This window comes from Pectinophora gossypiella, chromosome 1 (assembly GCF_024362695.1).
Source record: "Pectinophora gossypiella chromosome 1, ilPecGoss1.1, whole genome shotgun sequence".
Lineage (NCBI taxonomy): Eukaryota > Metazoa > Arthropoda > Insecta > Lepidoptera > Gelechiidae > Pectinophora > Pectinophora gossypiella.
Window position 1 is genome coordinate 12,076,035 of NC_065404.1, and position 20,179 is coordinate 12,096,213.

A 20,179-nucleotide genomic window follows, 5' to 3' on the forward strand; every position below is an offset into this window, starting at 1 on the left:
TTATGCTTTATTGATGAGGTGGGATCGCAATTATCCGCTTACGGTCATTACATCAGTTAAGATCAGTACAAGCGTGTCAAGGTCGCGGTTGGTGACTACGGCTAGTGCGTGATCCTCCGCCTGGCGACCGCCCGCTTCCGGGTAGCATTAGCAAGCTTCACGACATCGCTCATACACACGTTTTTACTTCATCGACGCTTACGGATGCTCATGTTTATCCTCAGATAATCCCATAGTCAGTTTTTTGGCGAGGGACACGAACTTAGCTCCATGACACGACTCACTGCAGGATAATGATTAAACAGAAATGTCGCGCGCAAAAAATACTCGTTTATGAAGGGCCTGTTATCTCTGAATGCGGTTTCGTGTGACATAGTTTTTACTCTTTTTTAGTCGAAATGTCTCTTTACACAGTCGAGTAACGATCGTGGGGCGGCGGCCGGCCGGCGCGCTCCTCACACGCGGCCTTACGTAACATGAACAACACAGGTTGACCAATGTGCCTCCAGCCTAACTTACGGCACTGACCGTCGTAAAAACAATCGTATCGTTTATTTTCGCTTGTCACTTACATGCCAGTGACATCACTCATAGGCAAACGACTCCGCATACCTTCTGTGCGTATTTATTTGACATACTTACCGATATTAGCTAGCGATTATGATGCTTATGTAGTCGCATAATACATGGCCGATATTTAAGTATTGGACCAATAATTGCTAATCGAGTTTTCCAAAAAAGGATAAATTACCCAACATTACGTAGCTGCGGCTGCGGTCAGACCGCGGCCCAGTCTATCACTCCCACGCCCGTGAGTGACAAACCTTCGTATTGCATGCATATCATGAAAAATATTTTATAGTCGTATCATAATAATGTGGCGTAACGATGTCTTTATTGCTTAGTGGTTAAAGCTTAATTGTGTATTCGCTATTATAACACAGAATTGCCAAATCACATAAAATTTGAAGGGCTTCGAAAGGGCTTCAAATTTGTGGGATATATTGAGTTTTTAATTAACTCGACGTGATGTGTTGCGCCACCAGCGCACGACTGTTGAGTGGAGTGGAGGCACTCGTGAGAGCGCCGCGATTGCATCCTGCTCATCATTCGCTGGATTATCTGTTGCTATTAAATATCTATTAACCCCGAGCTGGCATTTGGAGGACCCTAATAGATTCATTCGCTCACGCGGTGGATTGGCACCGACCTAGTCCCGAGTAAGACATTTTCGTCACAAGACTCGCTTACGCAAAGTATCCTGTCCCAGTCGTCTCAGCTATGTAAACCACTTAGCACTGACAGCGGTTATATTTCCGTTCGCAAATTATAGCGTGCAATGCGGCAGGTATTAAGAGTTTTTCAACATTCTCTACACTAATCTAGTTGATGTAATCTTTAAATATCAACTGTCATTGGGAAACTAAACTAATAGTCTTTTGAATGATTCACCGTACCATTCCTCGTCGGGGACGAGAAGAGTTTTCTTTACTGGTTATATCATCTAAGGCCTGTCGTAGATGTCGACTAAGTCATATGAACGTGATGCACTAAATAAGTGGTAAGCAATTAACTATAATATATAGGTAGGTACTTCGGTAGACGTACTTAATCTACCGGTCCTTAGGTCGTCAATACCAAAAGTTGTAGCATATTCTCTTCTTGGCATTCCCTAGATTAATTAAAACGCATAATAACGGGTTCTTACCGCGTTTGAAATAGGGATATGAGACTTCCGATATTTCGACACTGTTGCAAGTGCCATGATCACGGGATGACTGATGAGATTGGAGTGGAGTAGGTAGATCCAGTAGGCAGTTCCTTTAGATTAATAGGGATTGTTTGCACTATGGTTTATAATGTATCTTGTACGAGGATGTACGGTCACTAGGATTGGTATATGTACACTTTAGTACCGTGTCACATTAACTTTTTGACAAATTGAACTGTAAGTCTTACTAAATGTTATAGCGCGATACGGTTCTAAAGTGGACACATGTTATTGCTTATGACTCTACTGTGTCTACACATACCGACATCACGCAACACGTGTCGCGGGTCAGACAGGGCCGCACGACGGGGGCTATTAAGCTAAATCATGATCCTCCGACACAAGGATATCCCTCTCAAACACTCAATAAATCCGCTTTACCAACATCTTACTATGAAACATTTTTAGGATTATTAGCTTTGCTTTCTTGTTGCGTTTAATTGGATGTTAGCAAAGGTTTATTATGAAATTCATTCATTTGTATTACTTAGTTTCGGTTCAAAGAGGGAAAGATCTTTATGATGTTCCGTAACAACAATAACTTCGATGTTAATTCGGCTGCCCAAAAGCAAAAGGAGCAGTAAAAGCCAACCTCATTTTTTTTATGTCCCCTATTCACCTGGTAACGCTAAGAAAGTTCGATCTTCGAAGCACTACGCTACACTGCTTTGTTACGCTGTTACGCCTTCAACTAGTCATACGATCATCGCGAAATTTTGCATAAACATTGTCAGGGGTACAGATAACAGAACATTCCAGGGGCGGGAAAATATATTTAACTACAGACATGTCACGGACGTAAAAGTAGTAGTGGAAAACTCCTTTCCATGGTTGCTAGAAAGAGGGGAAGATTTAAATTGTTTTATCCTTGATTGATCAATGTCCAGAGGGATATGAAGACGCTAGTCTTAAAGAAGACGATGCTTGCCAGGGAGATACCTGGCGCCGCAGGATTGACAAAGCCGAACCCGCGTAACGGGGAGTGGCGAGGACAAAGAAGAAGAGACTCTCACGAACTTCTTATGCCAGCTCTCCATTTAGAGCCTGAATATATATGTGAATTAATGTGGTATGTTATTTCGTTGCAGATGCAGGCGTGGTTGGTGGTGGCGTGTGCGGCGGTGCTCGCCGCGCTTGCGAGCGCGCAGAAGCCCGGCCGCTTCCTATCCCTGCCCAACCCACAGAAATGTGCAAACCGTGAGTATTTTTTCTTACATAGTCATCGGAATACTGAATACAGAAAAGGGAAACCAGCTACGTCCCTTTGTAATACGTGAGGCAATCGATGATTGGGGGTCTTAAGAAAGTAATATCGCTCATACTTGCTGCTCACATTACTTAATACGGTCCAAATAACTGAAAGGGAATGTGGTAGGATTGTTAGTCGATTATTTGTCAGTGAATGCTTATCTACCTATCTGGGGGCACGGTAGTGCCTCCGCCAAGACGAGTAAAGCGAAGCGCAAGGGCAGGACGCCTCCTTTTCTCGAAATGTTTCGTTAATTTTTTGCATCTAAGTATATTATTGATTTACTGCGTAAATATAAAACACGTGAGAGGATTTCGTTAGATCCCCATATTTAATAAAATTTAGTGACAGTAAAAAAATAGTTAAAATCTAGAAGGTAGGTACAATCAAAGAGCAAAAGTTCAGTCACTGAGCCCACCGAATTATTTGTAAACAGTGGTGAAATTATGAACCTGAAATTTCGTTTACGTAGGTGTTTTTGGTCTATTACAGAAACGACATGTAACCAGGAGGCCCTAAGTGCAACCAGTTAATCTATTACTTTGCATAAACTGATTGGACTTTTGCAGCTTATCGTACCTATAACAAAATCCAGAATCAATTTCTTTAGTTTTCATCGTTATTATTTGATAGGGAAACGACCGGACGAAGGTTATTATGTAAATAAATTAAAAAATATATATTGAACTGGTAGACAAAACAAGATTTCTTAGTCTCTAGGGACCACTACTTATTGATCGTATTCTTTTTAATAAGATAAATATATTCGGAATCTAGCAGGTTTTCTCAAAAACAGGTTTATCGAAGTGTCGTCAAGCAATTATAGAAAACTATATCTAATTCGGAATAAGTAAAAATGCTATAATTAATGGCAATAGTTTATCGTTTTGAATAAAAAAAAACTTTTGGCAGTTTAACTGGATTTAGCTGATTCTAGCAAAGGACGTATTATGCTGTCCTGGATATGTAGAAATTGATTAATTAGGTAACTTGCGTTGTGGTAATACTATGGATCATCATCACCAGCCCATTAACGTCCCCACTGCTGGGGCACGGGCCTTCCCTATGGATGGATAGGGAGATCGGGCCTTAAACCACCACGCGGGCCCAGTGCAGATTGGTGGTTATTAACGACTGCTAATGCAGCCGGGACCAACGGCTTAACGTGCCTTCCGAAGCACGGAGGAGCTCGATATGAAAACTTTTTTTTTGTGGTCACCCATCCTATGACCGGCCTTTGCGAAAGTTGCTTAACTTCAACAATCGCAGACCGAGCGCGTTTTACCGCTGCGCCACTACACAAATTGGTAGATACCTAAAATGGCTGCCAGTTGATTTTCATTATTTTCTTACATGATCACAAGCCTATTTACATATTTATAAACTCACGCCTATAATGCCTAATAGGATGGGCAGAGAACCAAAGAGGAGAAGTGGAAGGGAAGAGGTACCTGATCAAAGACAACTTAATAATAATATGCTTTTTAGAATTCCCTTGAACAGAAGTTTGTAGTGATTTTGATGCGTTATTTATTAGCTTAAATTAATCTTAATTGAACTTCAAAGATACATAATTGAATATAAAAATATTCTTAAAGTCGATACCTTTTAAATTTTAGTAATAAGTACCTATAAATAACATTTTTAAGTTCAAATCAGTTGATTAATTAATTAATTAAATAAGGAGAGGTGAACTTTAATGATTACTAGAATAAACATTTTGACGTTAGCAAGGTTGTGTGTATATTTAAATATAAAAATATTCAAACAATTTGTCTCCATTAGGTAAACTTCGAAAAATTTGTTGTATAAAATGTATCTATATTTTTTCTCGGCATATTAAATTCTAAAGAGCTCGATGGCGCAGAGGTAAACGCGCTCGGTCTGCGATTGTTGAAGTTAAGCAACTTTCAGAAAGGCCGGTCATAGGATAGGTGACCACAAAAAAAGCTTTCATCTCGAGCTCCTCCGTGCTTCGGAAGGCACGTTAAGGCGTTGGTCCCGGCTGCATTAGCAGTCGTTAATAACCATCAATCCGTACTAGGCCCGAGTGATGGTTTAAGGCCCGATCTCCCTATCCATCCACAGGGAAGGCCCGTGCCCCAGCAGTGGGGACGTTAATGGGCTGATGATGATTAAACTCTAAAAACATGATCTCTGCTAATCTCTGACCGAATGCTAATTGTTTTAAACTCACTAGATATATACAAAAAAAAACGTGAGATGAGTATTTCGATTAAAATAAATATTCTCCCAATATCAAGAAAAAATCATCACCTCAGGTAAAGAAACGTACTACCTACCTACATTTCAAAACATGTTGATAATACGACATCCGTTACGAGTTACGATCATCTTCTAAACTATTTCAAAGTTGTACAATATACCTACTTGTATCTAGCTTATAGGTATGGAAAAGCTGCGGGGTCGTTGCCCTCTCAAGGTCAGGGTCGCGCCGGAGGACGACCTCCCCTCCCCCTACCCTGGTCTAGCCTCACCCCGCCGTCCGCGCTACGCGTGTATATGACACCGCTTTCCTTCTCTACCGAGGCAAATAATATTTGTACTTACTAAAAACTTTACTAATATATTTTTTTTATCGTAGATAGCTCTGCCTTAGGAGTTCTTGTCAATAGTGATTACTTGTGGTTCTATCTCCCATTAGACAGTACGGGAGCGTGACTTTATATTATATGTAATTAGGTACATCTTAAAAGACTTTAATAAAATTATTATAATGTTAGGTAACTATCAAAAATATTATTTAAGATTTTTTTAATCTCATAATTCATGAGGCTAGATCAGCTTCTTTTTTGACTTATTGTAGACTTGCCGCAGATGGCAATAACTACCTACTTGGCCGGACAAATGGGGAGCGCCGAGGGCTCTCACCCGCTACACATAAGACAACAGGTCTGAAGCCCAGTTGGGCGCGAACCTCGGCGCAGGGCATCGTCTGAGGGGATCATATTTGAAAGAATTAATCGACCCTAGCGGGTCGATAGCGGTGAGCGCCGATTGAGGGAAATCTTCGGTCAAGGCCGGCGAGGTCGGTATCGGGGTCCTGAAGCATTTGTTGTTGTGAGCTGATTGGCCACATCTCTAGCTAGAGTAATCGAGTCGTCGGCATCGTATATAACGTCCTTTGGGCGCCGATACTTTTCTGTACTGTCCATAAGCGTTATGTATGCGAAAGCCGCAACTACCAGAGGATTTGGGTGGTGCGGAGCAGAATCGAAATCGAAACTCGTTTTGAAGCTAATTTCCGCCATTGGTTGGCAAACCTAGGTCAAAGTACAGATATTCATTGCGAAGGAACCACGGAGATCCCGTAGCTTGACTCTAAACTACTACGCTTATTAAAACACGGACTGGATATGACTCAAAATACCTCATGACTTACTATGTTTTTTACTGCACTTAAGTCAAAAACTATTTAAATACGGCTATGACTAACAGATGATTTAACTGTGTGAATCGAATGAGCACAAACGAAAATGAGAGTCGTTCACGTAACTCGCGGAAAAAACCGGAAACCTATGTATAATCGACTAGACAAGCATAATTACTTTATATATATAACAGAACAGACGTAAAAATACAAAGTAAAGTGCAGTTTATTGTAAGTTTTCTTTATCAATATATAGTCTTGATGAAACCTTGCTTGAAATAGAAAAAAAAACTGAAAATGCATATTGCTTGCTATCCCTGACATGTCGTAAAGTCCGAAGTGCCTGCAACTTGTCATCTGATGGTTTATAGCTGTGTATATAGTAATGGCCTGAGTCTGATGTTTGTATGAGTATAATCTTAGCGATATATATTATGTTTTGTAGGCTTTCGTTTTTGTCCACTGCAAGCCGATTCTCACGAATTGAATGACAATTCATAATCTCAGGCTCAGATCTTTCGAACACTGTCAATCTGAGATACGATTTTTTTGCGCACAGCTTTACCTCAAAGGTTTTAAGATAGATTATATTTTTTTTTACTTTTTTGTAAGGTTCTATCTAATTTTGGTTAATTTTTCCCTAATTTATGGAATAAGAATAATAGAGACTATAAAAAATCTAAATACTTCATAACAAAATATATAACGTGATTTATGGTCATATAGTGAGGTAATTTGAATATATTCAGTTGCATTTAATTAAAAAATATTATATAATAATTTAACATACAATACAATTTAAATTTAAAATTAGTCAAAGACGTTGACATTAGGGCGCTTACAGACGAACGATGGTGTCGACGATGTCGTCGATATGCCGCGACTACTGTCGACGACGTCGTCGATATGCCGCAACCACTGTCGACGACGTCGTCGATATGCCGCGACCACTTTCGACGATGTCGTTGATATGCCGCGACTACTGTCGACAACGTCGTCGATATGCCGCGACGACTGTCGACGACGTCGTCGACACTATCGTAGCTTGTCTGTAAGCGCACTTAGTTATTTACATTGTCGTTTATTTTAACATTTCCGTGTCGTCCATCATTCATTCATGATAATACGGAGTTTCGTTTAAACCGCAAGAACAATCACAGCTAGGAGAAAATAGGAAATAGAGGATTGAATGTAACAATCTATTTGCTAAGTTGGTTAGATACTACATAGAAATATATTATGCAAAGGTCAAGCCCGGAATCCTTTTTAGCATGGGCAGAACTAGTAGTTTTGTGGAAACAAATAAACTATTATATATTCCTAAAATTGACGTGTCTTATTGTAGATTTGCCACATATCCGGCTTAATATTAATACCCTAGACCCCACGAACTCTATCCACCTTACAAATAAAAAATAAACCAGGGATGAACGTGGGTTTAAGTAAGCAAGCAAAATTGAATCCAATAATTATACAATTCGACTGAACTTTGCTTGGCTGTCAAATAGATAAAACCACGTTCATCCCTGGTTTATTTTTTATTTGTAAAGTGGAATAAGTGACAGGTTACCAAAGGCATAATTCCTTACTAGCCGACTTCTACGATACGACGACACGAGTGATAGATAAGCGTGGAACTTCCATAGTTTTATTTTCCTCTCTGATTATATGACAATGGTAGAAAAGGTTGGTAATCCACGTCATACACGATAAAAGAAGCACAGATTTCCCACTGGGGTCCTGACCACTTCTCTGAATGAATGAGACAAATGTAAAACGAATATTTCAGCGAATACGTGTTTTAAGGCCCTCTGTCCAGTGCGTGTCGGTCTTCTAGCCTCTTATATATCTTTATATTATTAATACCTTTTGCATAAGATGTGTTGCCCTAACTAATCATATAAGCTCAACCAGTTCAATCTTTGCCTGGCCGAACGCTGATCCCCAAGACACAGGCCTATAAGCTTAGTTTGGAGATCAGAGTTCAACAAATAATTTGTACACTTTCTATGTAGGTACTTAAGCGCACACCTGTACAAATCTTTATGCTAATAAAGAAATTATATTATATTATTATTATTACCATAACAAAAAATGCTGCATTAATGTACCATATTATACTATACCTACCTACTTACCTCCTACACAAGAGCTAGGTATACCTTTTAAAGAAGAATCATAACATCTGTTTGCTGTGACACAACACCTACAGTTACCTACTACTCATACTAATTATATAATTACAAATGGATAGACAAAGAACAAAACCGGCGATCAAGTACGATGCTTACTTAATTACAAAATCATACATAATGCAAGCAGACTCTTAAAGCTTTACATAATTACATCAAAGTAAACAAACAGCTCCATAGGCCTACTTAGCTTTGACTATGAGTAAGCAATTGTATGTACTTATACCTTGTTTTATTTATTTTATTTCTACAGTTTTACATTCAGCCATTACAGTAAAAACCAATTCGACTGAAACAAACACATATGAGACATAACAATGATTATTGTTTTAACTAGAACTATTTCGCCATTGCGAAATGTCACATCTGTGAATTTGGCTACCGAAGAGCTGTTGTCTGTTTTGTTTGTATATAGAAGACGCATTTAAATTATTACCATGCATTTAAAATTTTCGTTGTAATTTTTGCGATAAGTATATCTACAGATTATACATTATATATTATCTTTGTTAAGCTATCTATCACCTATAATCCTCAAACGCGGTAAAGACCTCCTAAAAGCTACAATTAACGGAAGAAAACTGCCCATATTTTTATTAGGTAAATATGATACGATATGATCAAGTTCCCGATTTACTGATGTTCTTCGAATTAAGAAATAGGTAAAAATAATAAGAAATCCTACTGTGTGAACTCATCACGAAATTCCAAAATAGTCGTGCATGACTAGGAAATAAAATTACGATGGCCCATTGACAGTATATGCATAAATTATTATTATTCACAAGTCTCCCGGGTTACGAGCGTAATGTCAATGGATTTCAAAAGAGCTGGAGTTCAGAGGTGAACTCATGGCCATGACTGATAGATATACGTGTGTTTATTTTATTTGGTAGCGACTTATCAGACCCATTCACAACATACATAATGACGGCAATGACCTACCTACGCTGTATAGGTAGGTACTTAGCTTTAACAATACTTATTTCCAAGATTAAGATTGCCATAGAGGCGGCCAATCAGCTCGCGACACCAAACACTTCAGAACCCCGATACATTAGATATACATTCAGCGGTTATGGCTATCGACTCCCTAGGGTCGATTAATTGTTTCAAATATTCTTCCTCTCAGACGACGCCCTGAGCCGAGGTTCGCGCCCAACTGGGCACCCTCAGGCCTGTAATCCTAAATTTTGTACCGGGTGAGAGTCCTCAGCGCTCCCCATTTGCCCAGGCAAGTAGTCAATACCATCTGCGGCAAATCTACAATAAGTCACGTCAAAAAAATGACGTCTAATAAACTGCTTAAAATTAAACTTTATTTGGAGGTTCGTTATGGAACCAAGAAAATAAGTTGACTAAATCATACTTGTTGAAAGATGTTACAAGTTCTCATACATAAGAGTAGATAAATGAATCGCGCAAACCCGCAGTGCACTCAGACATTTGTAAACATAAATTCCATAATCTTGGCAAACATTATTTATCTACGACTTTTGCAACGCTGCCTTGACGAGTCGATACAACTTACTGTGCTTCTGTACGTTTAATGGGGATTCATTAAGTCTGAATCAATAATTTTGTGATAAGTAAGCGCAGTCCTCTCGTTTGGGCTCAGGGCCGCCCGCCGTGGTCGCGGGACGTTGCCACCTTAACATATTCATAAAGAAGACGCCGGTTTATTGTAATTATATGCTGTTTTATATCTAAATAATTTAATAAGCCTTATTTTTGTCGCGCGCCATATGCGGAACAAGAAGATTCCGCGTTCCAATAATCTTCCTTATAACAAAGCGGTCGCGTGTAAATATTTGTTTTGATGTTGTGGTTTTAAATATCATCGGGTAACCTCGAGTGTAGCCGGCTGGTGTCGATGTGCGATGGTGTGGTTTCGTCAGCTGAGGTCGTTTAATACCAATGGACAATAAGCGGTCGAGTGCAGCTTTCATCACTGCGCGCGCGCCGCCGCCGCCGCGAGCGACGCGCGAGCTTTCCGACTGGAATGCAGACTCGTGATCCCATCATCGTGGCGCAACTTTTTTCACTTGATTAAATCTGCGTTAAGATTACCAAATAGGGTTTATTCCAGTCAACGATACCTTAAATCTCATTTATTGCTTCTCCGAAAATCTTGTTAATTAATTGCTATCAATTTGTAAACATATTTAGAAATTACTAATAAAGTTTTAGAGCTACTAAATACTAAAAGTCTGGCTTGTATTGGTAGCATAATAAAAACATAAGACCTAAGTTTTGCAAGACAGCCTTCATTTTAATAATTCAGCCTTTCAATAACAGACCAATCCTATTCGTGTTCATCTTTAATAGAGCGCTTGTGGAGTATTTTATTGGCCTTCACTAAAGGCTATATTCGGCTTGATCTAGATCATATTTGATACAGGCGGGATCCTAAACTATATTACTATTTACAGTAAATAGTTCGGTGAAAATCACGTTAATCCAGATTCACAAACAATGATCGAAATAAGAAGATTACAATTATTCCTTCTAGGACAATCATATTGGCTGATGGCAACATCAAAATGTACAAGATGTTTTTTTTACAATAAGCATCCAGTCGAGTACCTACCGTACCTGGAGGGCAAACAATCGCACATCTGTCTGTCACCGCGCAAGGTCTGCGCCCGCGCCGGAATGATTGCAACTGCCCCGCGTCGCTGCCGTGCGAATTCTAACGCATTCACACTACGATCACACTCATTATGCTACTTGCACAACTATGTAATTAGAATCCTTTAAATCAAGCACAAGATCTGTATTCTAAAAACGCAGGAAAGCGAATCTATTGTTCGCTGAACGAGATTTTCTATCCGTTGTTGTTTTATGCAGTAAGTGTGCACGGAAGACAACAATGAGTTAACAATTTAGACAAAGTTGCTAACTGTCTAAATACAAAAAGCGTATCCGGTGTGGACTATCCTTGGCCCAGATTCAGAGAGGCGTGACCGACTCATCTGCCTGCTTCGACGACGCCGCAAACCGCGTCTACCATCAACAAAACCCGTGCTACGAGTAGGTATAACTTGAAATTATACAGACAACTGATATACGTTCTTTAAATTTCTTTAATTTTGAACAAATCGTCATATGTGTCCTCCAATATCAGTATATGCTTAATTAACTCATAATATAAGAATTTAGACAAGAAAATAAGTCAATAAAAAATAGATCAATGTCAAACATCCATCCAAATCTACTCGGCGTCCAACCAAAATGAACCAAAATATTTTGATTAATTTAAGTAAGCATTTAAATGCGATCACTTTACAAGAATAATCAATTAACTCTAGGAATAATAAGTTTGCCACATCATTAGTTTAAAATATGAGGACGACGAGCAGTTTACAATGAAATTCCTTTATATCTGAATGAATTATAGCTCGGGGAAACCATGTTTGGTTGTTTTTGGTGACATTTTATGGCCAGAATGTGATAAATGTTATCGACATTACTTGGAGCGGAAAGGTCGGGGGTGTTATGTAACAGAGGTCTTCGATATTGCGCAGCCTTATGTCAATTTAGCACGGCTCTGATACTCGAGTAAAGGAGTCGTCAATGTCACGACCGTGATGGGGTGTGTGCCACGGCGGGACGCGAGGGTCACCAGCAATTAGCGCTGCACTTGGCGTCTCGCGCCTCATCCGACGTTAATTTCATTGGTTGCAGCCGGATACGTGAGGTTAGAACGTGTGGCCTGTGTCAGAGATTACTATTGATTATTTTGTTGCGAGTGTTGCATTATAATTTATTATTCATTGCATACACGTAACCTTGTGCCTAGTGAGTCGCAGTTCGTCGCTATTGTAATGGGACCTTAACGAGTCGATCTCTCGGGTATGCTCGTGCAAAGAGAAAATTACTTAAATCGAAAAAAATATGAGTCGAACGGGACTTGAACCCGTAACTATTGTCGAGCTGGGACGAGCCTGGTAGCTACCAAACGATTCCTCCTGTCCATGCTAATTTCTTCGATCCATGTATCGTCATTAAGCCGACGACGGCGCCATCTACCTAGAATATTGATTACTAATAAATCTTAGACCGATAAGTCTACAGTTTTATGTAGATTTCAACTTATCGGGAACTGTCTAGTTACGTTGTTCTGGTGTTTGGTACAACATCACAATCTACGCGTCAGTTACAGTAACACCATTTTGGGAAGGCTGATAACAAACTGTCCTTATATTCCATTCTTTCTGACTTTCGTACATGTTACAAATTGAACATATGAGTACAATTTACGAGTGTTGAAAGGCCCTTGTCATCCCAAGCTTACGAACACGGCGACGAAAAGAATGCCTGAATGTTGTTTTTTAAGTATACCGGGTGTTAGTGACATCGTAACGAATACTGAAAGGGATGATTCAGACCATGATTCTGAGTTAATATCTAGTGGAATTTTCCGTCGCAAAATTCATGAAATTTTGAGTTTTGTTTTTAATTATTTTCAATTCCATATTGTGCTTTTAGCTGCATAGAACCCAAATTTCAATAAAAAAAACAATAATGACAAATTATCGAAAATTTTCGATGTAATGGAGACAACAGCTGCTCGAACGGGTCAACGGCCACACGCACCGCGCCGCGCGCCCCGCTCCGCACGCCCCGCTCCGCGCGCCCCGCGCCGCACGCCGGCGCGGCGGCGGCGCGGCCTACAAAGTAGGCACTACGAACCGATCCTATTTCTTTCTCTGTCTATCGTAAATTATAAATTTATTTTATTCTTATTCTTAAATGGACGGATAATCAACAGGCATAAAATTTATGGAATACACGTCAATTTTAAGCAGAAATCTAAAACAACCGACAGAATTAAGTTACCAGCGAGATACCTTTTTGATTCGACCGGGTTATTCATTCATTTACTCATAGGAATCAGGGCCATTATCTACCTAAAACAGTTGAAACAGTAAATAATTGTATTCTTTGTTGTCATTAGAATAACTAACAACCAACTAACACAACCACCACAGATTAGGTAATTAGTTACCTACTATGTCAACCATCCACCAACTTAGTATGTAAGTACCTACCCAAAACCTCGCTACACAAAAATCGAAAATAAATAAATCTTTTAGATCAATACCCATTATTGTTACAAAGCAAGACCTATCGGTACTATCGCTAGTATCGATCTAAATGTACTATCACTACTTTCGATAGTTTAGACAATTTTCAAGTTCAACAATTGATAATCTACCTATCGATAGTTCGGCAACTCCGCCGCGTAGGCAATGTCGGCATGTTCAAAGAAAAAAATTGTCCGAGTGGAGTGATCTTATTTTTCTTGTTACATGTTGGTACCGTACCGAGGTACTAAGTACTAAGTTATTCGTAGTTTTAAATCTCATTGTTAAATCATCAGTAAAGAACTAATTAAACCTATCCTGTTCTGTGTACAATATTCATGTAACGGCTACGTGCTTACATAAGTACCTAGTAGACGGGAGCAACGACTTAACGTACCTTCCGAAGCACGGATCATTTTACTTTCGGACAATCAGGTGATCAGCCTGTAACGTCCCAACCAAAGGCCTTATAAACAGATTTTTGTGATATGTCCCCACCGGAATACGAACCCGGACCCTCCGCATCCCATCGCTCAACCACTGGACCACATAGGCCAAGAAGGTTCTAAGACATAATTAAAGGATCCTGGGACGCAAGACCTCCGAGTTAGGGCTTGTTTGATCTGTCTTGATGGATACTCGGACGTGAATAGCCTCACGGATCAAGGGCAACGCGCGCCAATAAAGTAGGCATTACGAACAGATACTAGGTATTTCTTTGAGTTGATAGGTATCAAGTGAAGTTTCCTGTCGCCAAATTCATAAAAATAATAGATTTTTTTCAGTCCCATATTGTGTTTTAAGCTGCATAGAACGCATATTTAAAATAAACAAATAAAAATTACTAATTATTAAATTTTATCAATGTCATCAATAATAATAATAACGTATCTACAACTTCAGCTATGCGCAGGTAGTGATGGGCAGGGAAAGAAAAAATTGGGTGGGAAAGAAAAAATATCGGGAAAATATGGGAAAATAAAATAAACACCCGAAAAATTCCCGAATCATGGGAAAATATTTTTTATTGAATTATTTTTAATCTTATTATTATTTGTATCTCGTTTCCATGTCTCGGGTCGGGTCTGTCATGGAGTCCCGGACTTTTGGAAGGCGTGCGTGGGGCCGAAGCCAACACGTAGAGGCCCCTTAAGACAATTTACTCTAAATGTGTTGTGACACCAACCGGCGATTATCCCTGTATGCACTATGGGAGTGCACCCAAAGACAATCCCTGGTTCGTGTAGGACTATTGCAGATTATGGGAACAAAAGGAACTGGGCTATTGGGTTGGGGGTTAGTGAACCGGGATACTGGGGCTATGGGGGACTATGGCGCCTGCTCGACCAATGTTAATAACAGAGATATATTGGGCAGGCGGTGACTCGTCCCTCACTGGTTGGGCCACCTATCTAGCCGACGCGACTGGACGGCAAGGCAGCAACATGGTTGTGAGCATCTCTGGGTGTCAAGAGGTGTACACCGCTTTCTGCGAGGCGGTTTACCCGCCTTACCAACTCGCGACTTATGCATCTTTCACTTCCACCCTGCGAGCGTATAGCTCTAACGCCCCACTCTGGCTGGCCAATGAAGGCAAGCCAGAGGTGAGAGTCCTGCGGCCCCCGCTAAGGTCCACTCCGGCCAGCCAGTACTGTCACCATCTTTGTTGCTCTTCTTTGGACTCTCTCTAGTAGTGCAATGTCCTTCCTATAGTAAAGTCTCCATATTTGAAACCCATGTTCTAACAGCCATCTGACGTAAGTAAGTTTTGTAAAGCCTAAGAAACAATTCCGTATCTTTAAGATAAAAAGCTTTTCTAATTATGTATAAGAGGGAGTTATCCTTCTTAGTGATTCCAATAATGTGTTCGTCCCACTTTAGATTATGTGTTATCGTTATGCCAAGGTCATTTTGTTTTTTAACACACTCGAGAGGTTTTGAGTCAATGGTGTAACTCAACGTGGGGTGGTTACTGCCAACATGCAACACAGTGCATTTGTCTACGTTTAATGTGATTAGCCAATCTCGGGTCCAAGCAATTACTCTATCAAGATCATCTTGGATTATATTATGGCTAATAAGTGGATTCCCCGTTATTTTCGTGTCATCTGCAAAGAGTGATATATCAGACATGATACCATGTTTAAGATCTGTAAGGTAGATACTGAATAAAATAGGTCCTAACACCGATCCCTGCGGCACACCGCTGAGGACTTTTCTGGGAACAGAGTATGATTCTCCGATGCGCACAGAGAATATGCGATTTGACAGGAAGTCTTCAATCCACTTCACGACATTGCCTCTGATTCCAAAGGGCTCTAATTTAGCAATCAATCGTGTGACAGGAACTCGATCAAAAGCTTGTTCATAGTCCAAGTAAATAATATCTGTAGGTATTCGTGCCTCCCAATTTCTTGCACAAAACCATGTTGCTCCTCGATGATGACATTCTCTCGTGCCAAAAGCATCATATATATCCTATAATATGTAGATATCTTTGCATGGAATTATTAAAATCGAACATTCCATTCAAAATATATTACAAAGGAGATCGTCGGCTTTCCATACTTTGGCCGGCCCAAATTTGAAAGTGCCGGTCAGAGAAAAAAAATGTGTCAAACTTTTCGAGTAGATTGTTCTGAACATTTTTTACTATATACCATTAGTTTGGCTTTAATTGGATTTTAAAAATCTCGATTTTTCATACATTTTGTAAAAAATAATATTATGTCCGTTGGGAAAAAGAGGTATACAGGCGTATTACAAAGGACCGTTAGAACATTTATTAGTATAGCGCCAAACTTCTATGACCATTATTTTGACTTTTATTGGAATTTACGTTTTAGTTCAAATGTGAAAAATGCCGACCAGCAAAAATATCATGTTGAGAGTATCGAGTAGATGCCTGTTAACATTTTTTTTCTATAGCGCCAAACTTGTATGACCATTAGTTTGGCTTTTAGTGTATTTTAAAAATCTTGATTTCTTATTTATTTTGTATGAAAATAAAGTGCTTTGGGTAAAAAATGCGGTACGGCGGATTAAAAAGGACCTTTAGAACATTTAATAATCTTGTGCAAAACATTTTTGACCGTTATCTTGACTTTTTATTCGTCTCTCTTTCCGTTTTGGTTCAAATGGGAAAATGTCAGCCAGCGAAACAAAATAAGTCAAATCTTTTGGTAAACGACTTGAAACGTATTTTTACTATACTACCAAATGTCGACTTTGGCTTTTATTGGACTTTTTAAAAAAACTTTTTTCTATATATTTTAACAATGACAACAAGCAGAGCTTTCCCAATGACTAGTTATTAGTCAGATAAATACTTTGTGTTTTTGTGTTGTGTGTAGTTAGGTGAACTTCTATATTAATACTATCTGATTTTAGATATGACGTTGGCTGTAGTTTTTGCATTCGACTCAACGTTACGGCCTAAGTTTAGGTTGAATTATGGTATTGATTCACCTTAACCGTAAATGGTTACCACCCTCCAAAGACAAGCTTGCCATCTAGTGACGAAACTCGTATTTTGGCATGACGTCTGAAGTATCTGTTAGGGAAAACAGGAGTCGGGTAGTTGTACTTTACAAGTATGCCTATCACAATGTCCTGGTGCTACTCGGCCGATAACATAGTACCTCTATCACCCCACTGTTTATTCCTTGTTTACACTTTTCTTTAAAAAAAAAGTAGCTTCTTAAGCGTGTATCACCATCAGGTAAGGTAGTGGTCAAACGCAAACCTATTTTTCAAAAGACGACCACCATATTACGCCTTTAGCAAGATAGTTCCATTATCACTAGATAAAACTTTTTTTTGATTTTTGAAAAATCGAATTAAGTTCAAAATATTGGTCATAGTCGTTTAATGCCATAGTAATAAACATTCTGACGATCCTTTAAATAACGCGCCTGTTATATTTTATTTTTAATTATACAAAATGAAACAAAATTAAAGTTTTTTTTAAATCCAACAAAAGCCAAACTAATTAATGGTCATACACGTTTTTGTCATAGTGAATAATGTTTACAGATATCTTCTCGATAGCTTTGACATGTGTTTTTTGCTGACCGGCACTTTTCACACAGAAACTATAAGGTAAAGTCCAACAAAAGTCAAAATAATGGTCATAGACGTTTGGTGCCCTAATAATAAATGGTCAAATGGATAAGTTCTAACGGGATATACAAATATTGTTCCATGGCCGGCACTTCACATTTTCACCAAAAAATGAAAATTCAGTTTTTTTTTTAATTCGAATAAAACCGAAAATATTGACCCTACAGCTTTGGTGCCATAGTAATAAATGCTCAGACGGATAAGTTCTAAGGATAATACCATTATTGTTACTTGGCCGGCACTTTACATTTTCACCAAAAATGTATGAAAAATACAGTTTTTTAAAATCGAATAAAACCGAAGATATTGACCCTACAGCTTTGGTGCCATAGTAATAAATGCTCATACGGATAAGATCTAACGGAATATAGCAAAATTATTTTTTGGCCGGCACTTTGACTTCTGGGCCGAAATCCGATGATCTCCTTTAAGTTTTTTAAGAGTTCATACGACACTACGACAGAAAATAAATTGGGCATAAGTAGGCATACATTATATTTAAATGGTCTTTGTTGGAAATCCTTACTTTTAATACAAATATATGCGATAAAAAATATTTTCCCTTGAAATGGGAATTTTTCGGGTTTTTTCCCTCAGAATTGGGAAAATTCCCAAAACGCGGGAATTTTCCGGGTAAGAACCCAACACTATGCGCAGGTGAATAGCCGGCGCACGGGTCAAGGGCAACGCTCGCCAATAAAGTAGGCATACGAACAGATACTATTTCTTTCTCTGTCACTTGCACCATAAACATACTTCTCTCTCTCTCTCTAGTCGTCGGCTCGACGCGGCCGCGGCCGGTGCGTCGTCGGCGCCCTTAGTCGGCGCCTTTGATGCTTTGCGCTAACGCCGCCGCGCGCTTCCGCTCAGTCGAATACTAAGCTTGACCCGAATCGCGTGATGTTTTTCGAGGATATTTTTTTCGTGTTTGTGAGTGTTTGTTTCATTCTGTAAATGAGTAGTGTCGACTATGATGATAGATCATAGACCATTTACTGCGCAAAAGTATGGAAGATTGTTGATGTTTATTAAAGAGCAAGGTGTTGTGTTTGTGAGTGCGTGTGATACCTACCTACCGCGGAGGAAACGCGATGTTGCATACCTACGTGACGTGACATGTTCTAGGGTACCTACCTAGGTACTTCATCCGAAGGAATAACAATTAAGGTAAGGCAAGAGTAGGGTTTTTATTGTTAATAAGTTAGGAACGTTTTAATAACTGGTAGGTAGGTACCGTGCGTGAAAAATCGTGGCAGTAGGTGTTCTACTTCAACAAACAACATTTTTAAACGTTGAACCACTACTAAGCATCTAAATACAATAGAATGAAAACTCCTATCTAGATATCAACATCGTATCTCACACGCGTAACGTAGCCGCGCGTAAGTTTAGCGTCTGTGTGGCGCGTTGTTCGACTTACATTGCGGCACAGTAAAAATTGAAAATCTTAATTAAACATTTGCGACAAGAAAAACACCCACCATCGTTTTTAGTACAATAAAATAGGCGTTCCATTTTTTTTTTCGTTACGATGTCACTAACACCCTGTATATTACTACAAACAAATTCCATATCTTCTATGTTACAGGACCAAAGGAGTTCTTCTACCGCGGGCACCACTACTTCTTCAGCGGACACGTGCCTGCACTCGCCAATAGGAAGGTGGACTGGCTCGACGGCCGTAACATCTGCCGCGAGTACTGCATGGACCTCGTCTCCATGGAGACACAGGAGGAAAATAATCTAATCTTCAAACTAATCCAGCAGAGTAAGTTTTTTTTTATTGCCAGTTGTCTGTCTACTTCTTCCTTTTTTCATTTTTAAAGTTAATAAACTGATACCCCATCAGGTTTATTATTGAGCAGCCATTGCACATGTAACGACTATGCACTTACTTCAATAAGTAGTAACCGGATATTTGTCTACTGATTGTGATGCATTGAACATATTTTTGTTGCTCGGAGAGAATTGTTCAACACACTGTTTATACTATAGAAAGTTTTCGTCACCTAAAACGAACATACATAAGCGATTTTTCACTCTCCGTATATTGAACCGTATAAATACATGCCTTTCCTTTTCTTCTTGCAAAAGGAAACGATTGACGGCCAGGAGGAACAAATTAAATGAAGGAGGGGGAATGAAAGGTGGGATTGATAATCACCGCCTATTCTCGTTTATTGCAGACGACGTACCCTACATCTGGACATCAGGTCGTCTCTGCGACTTCAAGGGTTGTGAGAACCGCAAAGACCTGGAACCGAAGAACATCCTCGGGTGGTTCTGGTCTGCCAACCGCGAAAAGATCTCGCCCACCAACCAGGTTAGTATTAGAATAGAATAAACAATAATATTACGTGTAGA

The 20,179-nt window shown here is 39.4% G+C and overlaps 1 protein-coding gene across 1 annotated transcript in view; it reads left to right on the forward strand.

Moving 5' to 3' along the window:
* Positions 1-20,179, forward strand: part of LOC126368892 (uncharacterized) — a 30,558-nt gene that overhangs the window by 9,003 nt on the left and 1,376 nt on the right. The window contains exons 2-4 of the mRNA XM_050013111.1: positions 2,860-2,968; positions 19,404-19,583; positions 20,002-20,138. Of these exons, the coding sequence (XP_049869068.1) occupies positions 2,860-2,968; positions 19,404-19,583; positions 20,002-20,138 (426 nt within the window). The remainder of the gene's footprint in view (positions 1-2,859; positions 2,969-19,403; positions 19,584-20,001; positions 20,139-20,179) is intronic.